General features: G+C 39.4%; 1 protein-coding gene across 7 annotated transcripts; it reads left to right on the plus strand.

Annotated features, from left to right (window-relative positions):
* LOC113483575 (phospholipid scramblase 1-like) lies at positions 1-13,991 on the plus strand. Of its 7 annotated transcripts, XM_026855234.1 has the most exons (11): positions 11-29; positions 2,723-2,860; positions 2,994-2,995; positions 4,813-4,844; positions 5,664-5,762; positions 7,851-8,002; positions 9,055-9,097; positions 10,201-10,421; positions 11,234-11,395; positions 12,403-12,564; positions 13,103-13,991. In XM_026855234.1, exons 4-11 carry the CDS (start codon positions 4,838-4,840, stop codon positions 13,160-13,162), a joined length of 906 nt encoding a protein of 301 aa, XP_026711035.1. In that variant the 5' UTR covers positions 11-29; positions 2,723-2,860; positions 2,994-2,995; positions 4,813-4,837; the 3' UTR covers positions 13,163-13,991. The 7 variants fall into 7 exon arrangements, with proteins under 7 accessions (XP_026711033.1, XP_026711032.1, XP_026711038.1 ...); XM_026855233.1 differs by lacking the exon at positions 2,994-2,995 and having other exon boundaries at positions 2,723-2,864; XM_026855232.1 differs by lacking the exons at positions 2,723-2,860; positions 2,994-2,995 and having other exon boundaries at positions 1-45.
* The last annotated feature ends 215 nt before the right edge of the window (positions 13,992-14,206 follow it).

Raw genomic sequence — 14,206 nt, forward strand, 5'->3', positions numbered from 1 at the left:
GTGGGGCGGCTCCTCGGCTTCGGGATCGGGTATTTTTTTTTTGCTGTGAACATGTGACTACTGTCCGTGATTTCTTCCAGGTAGCCCTGCCAGGCAGCTGTTTTCATCGCTGGGATGCTTAATGATTAGAAGGGCCGGGAAAAGGACCTGGTGGTCATTTCCCGGTTGCAGTTGTGCAATGAGTTACAAAATGTCTCTGCAGCAGAGTAACTTGCCTGCAAAGGCTGGTTTAAGGAAGGATCTAGCTGCCGAGGCCGTCCCGGGAGAGCCCCGCTCCAGAGAGCTGACAGCAGCAGGCGGGGCTCGGGCGGGGGTGGCCCTGTCACCCAGCAAGAGCAGCACCGGGAACGTGCCCTCATCGCAGCGAGCCTGGGTACCCGAGCGTGACCTGTGCTTTGGCTCTCTCAGGTGGGGGGACGGCCAGTTTTCAGGAGAGATGTCTATCTAAGGGGAGAGGGTACCTTACTGCATTAGAACAAAGTAATTTTATGACAATTTATCTCACATGTCATTCCTTCTCTGAAGGCTATTTTGTTAACTTTAGCAGAAAATTAACCTGTTTAACTAGATCAACTAGATTACTTTTCTCTATTTCTCTGGTAGTCAAGGTTAAAATCCAGTGGCTGAATAGTCTAATGTGACGTGATGAAGAAAGTGCCATAAAGCTAACTACGGTGAACTACTGCATGCCTTGCTGCTATTTTGCCTTCTAAGCCTGTTTTTTTTAATCACAGACTTTTTCGGAAAGGGCCTGGCTTGGTATGTAATTGACAGGATGTGTGACCTTCTCTTGGCACTATTTTAGTGAGCTGGGTTAAGAAATGAAACTGATAGTCATGCTAGTATACTGTGTTTCTGATAAAAAGCAGAAGCTCTGTAGTTAACTGGATTAAGATGTCTCTAAATCAGTTGCAGTGTATCTGTTGACATGAATCAGGGTAAGGGACATGTAGCTCTGTAATGCAGTTCTGAAAATGAGAAAGTGATTGAAAAGAAACATGGACATTCCTTAAAAAGGACCAATCTAGGGATGTTATTTCCTTACTGCTGTCTGAACTAGAACAATTATCTTTACTTCCCGTGGAAGCAGTATTTCCTTGATTTCCTTTCCAAAAGTTTTTGGCTATCTTTAAGTGCCTGGGCTCAGGACTCCTGGAGAGGGAGAACACTGTGCCTGGGCACCTGGGTGCCTCTGGGGGTTGCTTCCATGCTCCCCATTAGAATAACGATTCAAGGAAGTAAGGAGAAAGTGAGGGTTGGGTGTGCTGGTGCTGGGCGAGAGGGTTTGGGCTATCTCAGCAATTGACTGCTAGTTCTGAGAGCAAAGGGAGAAGGTCCGGGAACTCCTATGGGTGTGGAGGAAGGCTGGCGATACAGGTTCTAGATAGTGCAACATACAGGGACAGGGTATGCAGAATGAGACTTCTTACGGTCCTTTCTCTCATGAAGCAGTACAGCAAAAGAGACGTGGGGGTCTGCTGTCAGCTTGCTAACCTGCAGCTGAACAGCTGCTCTTGGCAGTTGAAGGAGCATTTGGGGAGAGGGGCAGTTCTTTTGCCTTTCATTTCCTCCCTCTGTTGCCGTGGTTGAAGCTGGAAACCATGCTGCGAGGTTCAAGTTGTGGTTTTAGGCGAGGCGGCTGGCTGTGTGCAGCCTTCCCTGGTCCTGGCACGCAGGCACAGCAGGGGGACCTCAGACCATCCAGAGACTGTGTTTCATAAGTGTCGTTCATTCCCCAACAGCCACTTTGCATGAAGCTTCTCCCATTCCCCTGGTGTTTCCTTCTTGCCAGAAAAATTGCTTCTGCTTTCGCTTGTGTAAAGCTGAACCCAGGTATGTCCCCTCCTCCAGAGTAGAGAGGATATTTATAGCTCATCTGTGCTCCCTGTGGGAGAGTGGACTCAGAGCTATGAGTTACTGTGGGAATCTTGCCAGGAAAGGGCAAAACTCGGGTGCTTTTCTTGGCACAGGCTCCCTCATGTAGCCCTAACCTAAAAGAGCCCCAGTGAGGGGTGAGGTGCTGGGAGCTGGAGCCCTGTCACCATCCTCCTTTCACAGTTCTGCACTCCAGCTGGGGGACTCTGGGGAATGTTTGATCAACAAATACCTCAGGTAATGTAATAAAGTGTGAAGGACCCTTGTAATCCTAGCATAATTTTGGTTGTAAAGGTCATTTGGAGGACCTTTGGAGGTCATTTGGTCCATTCCTTTGCTTAAAACCAGACTAAATTCAAATTAGGTGGGATTGCTCAGGGCCTTATCAAGTTTTTTATAAGATATATGCAAAGATATACAGCTGCTTCTTCTGAAACACCACAACCAGCTTATTCACTCCAATACAACTTACTTGTGATTTATGTTGTGCATTCAGGTTGCAGCATGTGGCCAGTGTAGCACAAGGGATTCATGCAGCTACTGTTTTTGTTGAACTAAAATTAATTCAGTAATGGACTTCTGCTTTCTGAAGCAATTTCTTTCTGTATTTTTCCTTTAATTCTGTGGAATTTTAACTCAATTACAAAGAAATAACATTCTCCCTCTTTTGTATTAGAACTAAATGCATATATCTTTACTTTTTCCTGCTAAGTAAGTAACATTTCAATGATTCTTCCCTATATTTTTTTAAAAACAGTTACAAGTAATAGCTAGCAGCATGTAAAGCCTCATTTTATTTAGCTGAATTGAAAATGTAGGCTTCAAATCATTGCTTTGTGTAACCTAGGCACCTGGAACCAACACATTTCTAAGTGACTGGTCTGCTCATTATTAGTATTTCTTGACTGGGATTACAAAGGTGGCTATTTCCCCATGAATAACAACATGGCTGAACAATATATTGTTTAATATGAAGGCTGACAAAGTGAGTTTTTGTTCCTTCTTTCTTTGCTATTTCAGAATTTTATGTTATTTCACAATCTTTATAAATTATCTGGATATAAAGCAGGGCATGACTGACAATGTGTTAATCTTGATGACTGAATTGGAGGTGGTAGAAGTGGTTGGTCTAGATAAAAAGTAGTGGAAATAAAGAGATCATTTTAGTAATAATCAACTATTAAAATCAAATAATCAACTATTCTCTTTAACATCATATCTCATGAATATGGGAGTTGAACTTTATAAAATCTTTGCTGCTTTTCTGGCTATAGGTCTATCAATATTTTCTAAATCCTAGATTGCACAGTGGTATATATGTGTGGTTATAGGGAGAAAAAAGATTCTGGGCTACTGTAAAGCTTTTCTTTTAAATAAATCATATCATGTCTCTGCTCTCCCTTTACCAAAGGGTTCAGTTATAATTCTCAGTATTTCACTGAAGATCAGGTAGCTGGAACATCTCGCAGTATAAACTGATAAACTGATATTTTGCTAGTTTAATTAATGGTTTTTTATTCATCTTTAGTTCATGTTTTTCTTATAAACTGGTAGGTTTGTCAACATATTTTAATATGGTCATATAGTAAAGTTGTCACTATATTATCAACTGTGAGAACAAGGTTTAAGTTATGTAGTTTGAATATGTTCTTTCAGATTTTTAGATTAGATGTATAATTTTAAATTATTTCTTTTTTTTTTTAACCTTTATTCATATGGGGACCAGAATCCAATTAAAGTACACAAAATAGGATGGTGGCTTTGCTAGGAAAGTTTTAAAAGAAACAAAAACAAAAACCAAAAAACCACAACAACCAAACCTTAAAAAAGAAACACTTTAAAAGAATCTATTAAACAAAGAGAATCCTGTGTATGAGTTGGAAACTGAGCTAGGTGCCATGTCATCCCAGAAACTGTTAAACATGCTCTTGTGACATCTGCTTTTACTCCTAGAGTGAAAAGCAGGAAGGAACTGCTTTCAGTTTCGATTTCATTCCCAGCTTTGAATGACCATCTTCACTGAACTGAACTAGTTGGAAGAACCATAACTGGCAAAATATATTAGTAGTTTAGCTTGCACTGAGTTCTTTTTAAAGAATAACTAGGTTTATTGGGTTTTTTAAAAGGTTTTGATCCTATAAAAAGAAGCTCCTATAACCATTATCTTTTATACATCCACTTAGGGATCTCCTGGATATTTTGGACCCCTGTCTTTAATCGAAGGTGCCATTGTCTTCTCTTGTACCGCAGAGACTGAAAGGAGCATCTCTCAAGGTTGATGCTGGCATCAGGAAATATCCCTTCTATGTTTTTTTAACTCCTTTTGGTGACCCTGAAAGAGTAGAAAGAAAAAAACAAGCAGTTGTCCCTTTCATTCATGATATTCTGCTGTGGAAGCCCACTCACTAGGGAAAGCCCACCCTTTTTTATCACACGGAGACAAAAATTTGATACATGATATTTAGTAGTACCGCTTCAGAAGTGGAATAGCATGAAGTATTGAATATGCAGTAGCATGGCGTCATGACTGCTCCAGGATTTACCCAAGCGGGTTTTGTAGTCAACATCGATACACTAAAACAGTTGCTCCAAAATTACGGCAGTAATTTGTTCATGTGAATTTCGTGATGCTTCTGAATGGCTGCACAATGGAGTCTTGCACTGCAGTGAAATAACTGCACATCCCAATACTTACGTCTGAGTTGAGCATGGCTTTAGGATACTCAAAACGTGAGTGCAGGCATAGGTAGTTCAGATTTATGTTTTGGTGGAGGCAAATCTTAGAAGATATTTAAAGTTATTTTAGCTTTTATTTGTAATTTGGCTTTTCCATCCAGTCTAGACAGGCCAGTAACTTTTATTAGAGTTAATAGAGAACTCTGAATAACTCCTGTGAAATGATATATTAAAAAAAGCATGAAATATGTTGTTTTGCAGAACAATTATAAGCTGATCTACAGCAATGCAAGGTGAGTATAATATAAACAGAATGTCATATTTTTTTAATATCAGAGATAACATGGGTCCTTCCAAGGTGTTTAAGCAATATTAGCATAGCTATTAATTTACCTTCTAATTTTATGAAGTATGCATGAATGTTTTAAATTGAAATTATTTACATTTTAAAATTGAATAATTTACAAAACATACGGCTTACATTTTCTGATCTTGATTTCTGAAGTTAAATAATTTTTTTTTTAAATCTTGAAATTCAAGTTATTTCTGCTTGCAAACTGAACTTGCTGAAAGTTTTTAAATCCCTAACCCTCTGAGTCTGCTGGTGAGACATTAATATAGTTCTAACTTGGAGAAATTGAAAGAAAATATTTTATATAGTGGAGAATGGCTCATTACCAGTCTGTTCCATACAGGAGGGCAGCCTGTCAGTTCCCTGGCAAGTCTTTGAATTAAATCCTCCTTCTAAATATAAATGCACAAAGGCACCTCTGGTCCAGACAGAAAGTGAACTGACCCTGCTTGAGCAGGAGTTGGACTATGTGACTCATGAGGTCCCTTCTAAGCAAAATGATTCTGTGGTTCTGTGACATCTTCGTGACATCATGTGCAATACCTGCTGGTTTTCTGCACTTTAAGGATCAGAACTCCTGTAAGTTCTACTGATGTTTAATATTTTGAATAAATACGAGCTTGTTACACAGTTTTTGCTATACAGAGAACAGCTACTTAATTTTCTTGTATGTCTACTCTGAAAAATGAGGCAATGTTGTGGTCATTCACCCGATAGGAAGAAACAAGCAATACTCAAAGCATGTGTTCTGTTCTTCCAGTGCATAAACCTGCCCCATCACCTGGATTTTCAAACACTAACGCACCAGAAAATCAAGTCCCCTATGGCTACCAACAGCATGGACCTGGGATTTACCAAGGTTGGTTGCTTGGCGACGGATCTGCTATATCATTAAGAAAAAAGCATGGGAAGTAGGAGGTTTTATGAGGGCGACCATCTCTGATTTACTTTTCTGAAGTTAATCCTTTAGAGTTTCTATTCATTTCCGTTTCGCTGAAAAATCATCTTCTTTCCTTCTTGGTGCTACACGTTAGCATGCGCTAAGCAGTACTAACACTGGTAGAAGTAAAAAAGTTAAAAGATGTTCCCACAGTAACCACTGAGGGAATTTTTTAGAGAGGTGTGATGCAAAGCAATTAATGTGTGGCAGCTTCTTGCTGATGATCAGATATTTTATTAACATGTTATTTCAGTTTCTCACTTTATTTCTCTCTAGAAATCCAGAACTGGAGAAAATAATTGTTTTCCCCTTGCAGTTCTGCTGGTCCATGTATTCTGTTCCTGTTTCCTACTCTGTTGCTTTACTTTGCATGTGGTTATACCTTACATTTCACTCCTTTCTCCTCCCTCTTCTATCTCATTTTCTGCTCCACATTCAAAATGCAACACTCCTAAATAGTTTCTCATGTTCTGGCAGCTAATTTCTTTGTGAAGAACCAAATCACAATGAGCAATATCTAACAATCAGGCTCAAAGAATAGGCTATAGATAAAAGGCAGAATGTTTGGCCTAAGTTACTGTGCTGTTCCTAAGTTAAAGCTTGCGCACCTTGTGTACATCAGGCAATCTGAGGTCTGTAAGTACAGTTAGCTTCAGCGGGGAATGGGCACGTGCTACCTGTGTGATGAAGAGCAGGGGAGCGTTTTTTGTTTTGAATAGTTTCATGTGCACAGACACAATGGCAGTAGATAGTCAATTTGTGTGCAAAGCCGTTTTCAGACAGAAAAGTGATTTTATATTCCGTAAGGGTGGATCCTTCTCTAGGATGAGTCATCCTACCACCTACGAGTTTTAAGCCACAGCTGTTTACATCACCTGAGGTACCAGCCTGCTTATGGCCAGAGCATGAGCTTTCACATGTACAGTCCCTGTTTTCTAATGTAACATGAAACATCAGTGCTGAACAGTCTTGGGCTAAAAATAAGTCTACAGGTCAGAATCTCTTGAACTATTTTATTTTGTACAGCTCTGCAAAAATATATTTTGTGGCTTCTGCATTGTGTTTGCTTCTGAGTAAAAGATAGAATTCCTCTGCATCAGATTGAAAGCCTATCTGCCTACCAGGAAAGTATTAAATGAGGGAAAAAATATATTTCTTGTTCTGTACCTTTCAGTACTTTAGCAGCTTCAGCTATAATGTCATAAAGCATCTCTGTAGCAAAGGCCGTGTTGCTGCAAGCAGGGCAGGGCTCTGTGCGCAGCCGGGGGATGTGGGATGCGCTCTGAGCATCAGGCAGTGCTGCGTGTGCCATCTGGTGGGGTGCTGAGCATTTAGACCCTGAAGTGCTTCATGAGAGCTTGTGTTTCCTATCGAGTGCTAACTGGAGAAATCTTACCCAGCATTCACAAAATGTGGAACTGTTTCCTCCTTTACTATGCACATCCTCCATTGAGGAGTTGTGGATTTACTGTTTTGAAGGAGAATCCATTAAACAAATGAAAAAGTGTAGCTTTTAGATCACACTCATCTGGTTTTAAAAATTCAAATCAACTTTGCTAAAGGGACATTTCCTATCACATAATAGAAGGTATAACTCCAGAAAAACTTTGTCTTAAAATTCCTCTTTTGCTCAACTGACAACTTGTAAAGGCCAATACTTTTCATGTATTTTAAGACATTGTCTACTTACAAATAACCTTCATTTAGTTATTTCTAATTTTTTAATTGCCTATCTTTATGTGAATAAAATTCTGCTATATTCAAGAATGATGCATTTATTTTATTTTGTTATTTATTATTCATTTGTCTGGATGGATTAGGACATCCCAATCCAGCGTAACTTCCTTCACAAAGGTGTAGTGTTCATAACTGAAATATATAGTAGGTATAAGGATCTTCATAGTTCAAAATAGTGAACAAATAAATCTTTTGAAGATCCATGGGGCAATTTTTTTCTAACATCTAACTTTCATAACTGCATCTCTCCTACCACATCAAATGTCACAGGTGCAGGGAGCTATGGCTTCCAGGTACAGTCCATGGGAGTCCCAGCTGTTCCACCCATCCAGAACCAGCCCTGCATGAAGGAGGGGACAATCTGGATGCCCATCCCTCCTCCTCTTCCTAGATGCCCTCCTGGACTGGAATACCTTACACAGGTACCTGCATGCTTCTTCCTTCCCCAGAGAACAGGTATTCTCCTGAGAGGCATCCTGTACCCATGAAAAAGCTAAAAAAAGCATCTGACTTTGTTGCAGCTGCATAGATTGCTGTTTTGAGCTGCTAAGTGAACCCTTTTGTAATGTGATTGATGCATGTTTGAATGTGGAGGAGCCTGTTATGGCTGCAGCACTTCTCAGAGTGCTCTCCTGCCAAGTGAGATGCTAAAGGACTGGGGGCGCATGGCCATCATACATCCTCCCTATTTCTGAAGCTACTGTTTGTGAGATGTAATGTGATATGGCAAGCTATATGTAATAAACATATATAATGTGGGCAACTGTAGCACATCAGAAATGCTTAATTTTCTACATGATACTTTCTTCACACATCTTCATGATGTTGTTAGGAGAGGCGCTAGTCAGACTTCACAATGTAGAGAATGTTAATAGCAAAATGAGAGTTGTTTCCACATTGCATAATATGTCCTTATACTATAAAAATACAGTTCATCTCCTCACTTGGAGCAAATATCAAGGCTTAACACTGATGTATTGTTGCCAGTTTTGTAAATTGCTAAAAAAAAAAAAAAAAAGCAGTGAGGAGACGCTCATTTTTCCTGAGTTTCACTCAGAGCAGAGCAGTAGCTGAGCTTCTCTAAAATTTCTTGCTTGCTTTTTTCCGTACAGACTCCTGATGTAGGCATCTGGGATATGTGGTGTTGGAGGCTCTGTTAGGCTCTGTAGCTGAGCTATCCTGAGCTCTGAAAGGAGCACAGGAACATTAGCCCTGTGTGCTTGTAACCAGACCACCTTGGGTACAACTTCTGCTACCTGCACCTGTGCTCTGAAACACTGTTCTGCTAAATTGACAGAGGACAGGACAGGAGGGACATGAGCTACTTCCACAGCTTTACCAGTAGATGATCTGCCTGTAGACAATGTATTGATCCATAAATCTGCATTCTGAAATGAAACAGCCATGTTTCTTAAAACTAGTTTTCTCTTAGTTACAACTTGTTAACTAACTTTAATTTTTCAACCACAAACAGATTGACCAGATATTAATTCATCAGCAAATTGAACTTCTTGAGAGTAAGTGAAAACTATTTATAGTAGAAAAATGTTTAAATCTAATGATCCCAAGAACAGTAAACTTTAGACTTTCTTTGATACTACATATTTAAGGTGGATTGCCACCTTTCTCTTTCCTGCCTCTGCTATTTGTCTCAATTCCTGCAGAAGTTGTGGAGGAGAGGAAGGAGAAACTAGGAGGGCAGAGGTTTTTAAGCAGATTCTGTATCTTAAAATATACATAGCAATGCAACTGAATAATCTTGGTAGCTAGTTATAGCTGAAGTCATGCATTTCCCATGCCATTCATTCATATTTCTACTTGCCTCTCTTCCCTACTTAAAAGGTCTTTTTTTTTTCTGTCCTCTCTCTCTTCAGCTAATTCCATAGACTGGCGTGCAGCTCCAGTCCCATTTCCAGGCAATCCTGCTGTTTTAGCAGATTGAACTGCTTTCCTTCTACTCCCCCCATTCCATTCACTTTAAGAATACCAAAGTCATCTTATCAGTGTCTTTCAAATACATGAAATGAAATGGACCATCCATCTTGGCTGACACTTAATGCTGTTACATTTTCTTTCCATAATGCTTCAAAAAGTACTTTCATTTGGTAGAGAAATTAATCAAAATTTCTGTGCTGGCCCTTGCTGTTTTCTATTTGTGCAGTTGTGAATCTTGACTGTGGGGCTTTTTTTGTGGCCTTCTCCTTCTGAACATATTTATGTCCTCTAGAGCTCTTTTCTTACTTCACCCTCGAATTTACAAGTTTGTTTAATTCTCATCCCTTCAGCTCTTCCCTGAGAATCTTCCATGCTGTGTTATTTGTAACTGTGGTGCTTGCTCTGGCAGTAGGTGTCTGTGTCTGGTGGGAGGGGAATGATGGACATCTCTGTGCTGTTTTTGCACTGCCGTGTTCATGGTGGCTTCTCTCTGAACGTCTCCATCAGGCTGCTCTTTTCAGGGGTCCTTCCCCACCATTTCCCTTCACTAGTGGCTGCCTCTGACAGACTTGGAGTGAGGCCTGCCTTCCCAAAGGGTAGTTTCAGAGTTAGCATGGTGACTTTTCTGACCAGATGCACTTCATATGCACTTCAGAAATTTAACAGTTCTGTTCCTATTTTTCAGTTTTGACTGGCTTTGAAACAAGCAACAGATATGAAATCAAGAATACGCTGGGGCAAATAGTGTACTGTGCAGCAGAGGACACAGACTGCTGTACCAGGAATTGCTGTGGGCCATCACGACCCTTCACCCTCCGGATTATCGACAACTTGGGCCATGAGGTGATAACGCTGCAGAGACCCCTTCGGTGTTCTTCATGCTGCTTTCCTTGCTGCTTGCAGGAGGTCAGTTGCTCCTTCTTACCATTTTCCCTCATGTGGGAGATGACCCGCCTGTGTAGTTTTAAGATGGGATTGTTTTGAATCAGGAGGTGTGGGGAAACAAGTCAGGTTTCGTCTGTAAGTTGTGGAGAAAGATCCATGGGATTTGTGCATGGGGTCTCTTTGGTCTGGGAAGAAGCTAGTGTGCTGCAACACTTGGGTTCACTCTGGCCACTTCTGATTATGGTAATGAAAAATTTGATTCAACAGCATGTCAGGGAATTTGTGGTTGGTGACAAAATCCATGCTGGTGATGGACTTGTGGTGTAAGAGTTGGGCAGTGGCTTTAATAAAATAACAGCTAGAGTTTTCACTATACTGCTGTGAAAGCTATAGCTAAATTCAAAACAGTAAATTGTGAGCTTTCTTAGTATTAAAATAATTATGGGCTGATGCAACTTCTGAAACCTCAAATCTGAGCCTACTCAGAAGTCTTACTGAGGGATTTGTAGCTGCATCCTGTGGTGTTTTCACTGAATGCTTTCAGGATGCTCACAGCCTTTCTTTCACTAGACTTTGATCTTTCTACTGTAGATACATGGCTTGTGTGTGCCACAGCCTTAGGAGCGTCTTGTTGTTTTCAGTGAAGGCAAAAGTTGCAATTTGTGTGCAGTTATTCTGTAAATATTTGCAGAAAACCCCATGCAGCTTCATGCATTGGAAAACCAGATTGTTGTAGAAGAAAAACTGTGTTTGGTTTGTGTGCTAGTATGGGCTTTGTCTAACAAGCATGTCAAAGCATGAACGTTCACGTGGAGATTTTCTTCTTCCTGAAGCTGGAGGTTCAGGCACCTCCAGGAACACCAGTTGGTTACGTTGTCCAGAACTGGCATCCCTGTCTGCCAAAGTTTACCATTCAAGATGAGAAACGAATGGATGTATTGAAAATTATTGGCCCATGTGTTATCTGCAGCTGTTGTGAGGACATTAATTTTGAGGTATGCAATGCTAAAAATTGTATCTATCTTCTTTCAGGTAGTGGTTTGATAGTAGCTGTAGTATATATTAAGTAATTAGTGCATAATCTTTTAATGCTTGTATAATCACCTCTCTAGATAAGCCAAACAAACTTCCACAAATGACATCTTGAAGCTACTCATCAGTGATCAGTGAGACTGATTCCCTGTGGCTGCACACAAATCTCTTAATTGAAATATTTAGCAGCAAAATCTTTCTGATTCTATTATTGTTAGGCCCTAAAAAAATCTGTTATTCTCAGTTGTATCAGGTATTTATGAAAATGACTTCCTACAACCACTCATTTAATCATTTAATAATCATTCAATGACCAAGTAAATCAAGATAATTTAGACCTCAAATACAGATTTGAATGACTGGAGTTACAACTTTCACTTAAAAATAACAGTGATTAATGCATAATTATTTTTGTACACATTAATTAGTAGATACAGTAGTCTACCATTTAATATTTAAAATGATGGTGTAAATAGTCGCTAAAGCAGATTCGGTATAATTTTATTTTTGGTGACTAGTCTTTCACACGACCCTGAAGACTGGATCTAGTTTTAGGAAACATAATGTCGACAAAGGGCTAATCTCTGCTTTGGAACAGAAGAATGTAATTTGTTTCATTTTCACTTGAGCAGTTCCTGATTCATGGCAGGAGAAACTAATTCACTCTCTTGGCTAAAAGACAATACTTCCAGCAGAGAGTGTGTGTGTGCATGCAGTAGCTGTCTTCCAACACCATTAAAGCATTGAACTTCAGAGTCAGATTTAGAATTAAGTTCATGTCAGTGCTACTTAAGGCTGACTTTCTGATAGTCAGGGGTGCCTTTTGGTACAAACAGTGCATTCAATGACAGCGTTCGTTAATTCAAGTAACACAATCAGAAGCTTTCAAATGAATCTATCGTGAAAAAGACTTGGGAATATTATGAATGATGGATTTGGGTTTTTTTAAATTTATTTTACATTCTACTAGGTGAAGTCTGTGGATGAGACTTGTGATGTTGGGAGGATCTCTAAGCAGTGGACTGGGTTTTTGAAAGAAGCCTTTACAGATACAGATAACTTTGGAATTTCATTCCCAATGGACCTTGATGTAAAAATAAAAGCTGTCATGATTGGTGCTTGCTTCCTTATCGTAAGTCTGTCATTCACTAATACTTGAATATTAACTGACTGTTTCATCTTCATGTTCAAACTGAGCTGATTCGACTCTGAGCTCCTTGTAGCGGGTGACAGCTTGTTGTGAACTTCCTGTGTCTACAACTAGCTACAGAAGGCAACAAAGAATTATTTCAGATAACAAGCTTATTCTAGACCTCCAGACACCCTAGATGTAAACTGAAGGTAGTCACCATTAACTCCAGTTTGACATAAAATTGAAGAGACTGAGTCAGATGGAACAAAGCCAGGGCAGGAATCCTGAGTAAAGGAAATATAGGTTTGGCTAGTGATAAAGTTTTTGTGTAGGTCTTTCACCACTACTTTCTCTCTCTGTGGGTGGCCTATTCTGAGAGACCCAGGTGAATGGGGGGGTGGAGAGACATGCCCCCACCTTCTCATCATTTGAGATTTCAAGAGGAAGGTTCCTGGAATACCTTGCAAAGCAACCAGGAGATCTCTGAACTAAGAACTACATTTAAAAGGTATTTATTTGCTTTTTGTTTGCTTCTTAGGACTTCATGTTTTTTGAGCATGCTGGTGATAAGCAACAGCGAATGGGAGTTTGGCAATAGAATCTACAACTTTTATATAGAAGGAAGAAGAACATAAATATCCCAACTTTCCAGTGGATTGCAGAGCTCCAGTAAGAAAGTGAGAAATGTACATCTTGTGCCTGTAGTTATATTTCTATAAACTAAAAGCTTTATGGTCGTTTTTTGTTTTGATTTGGGTTTTTTAATCTGATTAAAATAATTTGTAGTATTCAAATAGGAACCCTTTATCTGTACATATCAATATTGTGATTTATAGAAATATATAGCAACCTTTTTTTCCAAGAAATTTAGAATTGTAAAATAGCTACTTATAGTTACTTTAATACCTGAAAAGGGGGACTACTGCTATACTGAATATTAATATAAGCTGTGAGCCTAGAAAAGAGATACTGATCTCTTCCTGTGTATCCTTCCTTCTTTGGTAGTTTTGCCTTGGTGTTCACATTCTGTTGTTTCCAACTTCTTATCAAACATATATGTTCGAATTTAAGTAATCTGAGTGAACAGAACTATAAGAAATCATTGTAAAATTATATTAATCCAGTAATAAATTTACTGTCAAATATGACTCCTTTCGTGTAACTTAGTTTCATAATTCAGGTTGGTTTAAAATTTAAGGCTTTGATTTTCACCAACAGAAGTTTAGAGGAGACAGGAAATATAAATGCCTGTGGTTGCTTCTTTTTAATAATCCCTTAGTAATTGCTTTGTGCATGAGTGTATTTCCTGAGGCAAGGAAAAACTAGTTGGTTACTTTTCAGTTTCTCCAGTTCTCTTTCCTCTTCATTTAGTCCATGATTTTCACAGATTGTACGTCTGTCTGTTGGTGTGAGGGCACAGGAATAATAAACAGAAAATTGCACTTCAAAAGCAGATGCATGAAATGGCAGGTCTATTTCTTTGCATTTATATCTTTATTTAAATGCACAAGCAATGGTTAAAGTTTCAGTTTCTTACCCCAGATTCACACAAGCATGTGCATATTGTGGCTCTTGGGATCCAGCTATGGGGAGAGGTCCTTGCCAGCATTTTCAGTTATACACTAATTCTGCTAAAGATTCT

Source organism: Athene cunicularia (assembly GCF_003259725.1).
Source record: "Athene cunicularia isolate RWA chromosome 9 unlocalized genomic scaffold, athCun1 chr9_part1, whole genome shotgun sequence".
Lineage (NCBI taxonomy): Eukaryota > Metazoa > Chordata > Aves > Strigiformes > Strigidae > Athene > Athene cunicularia.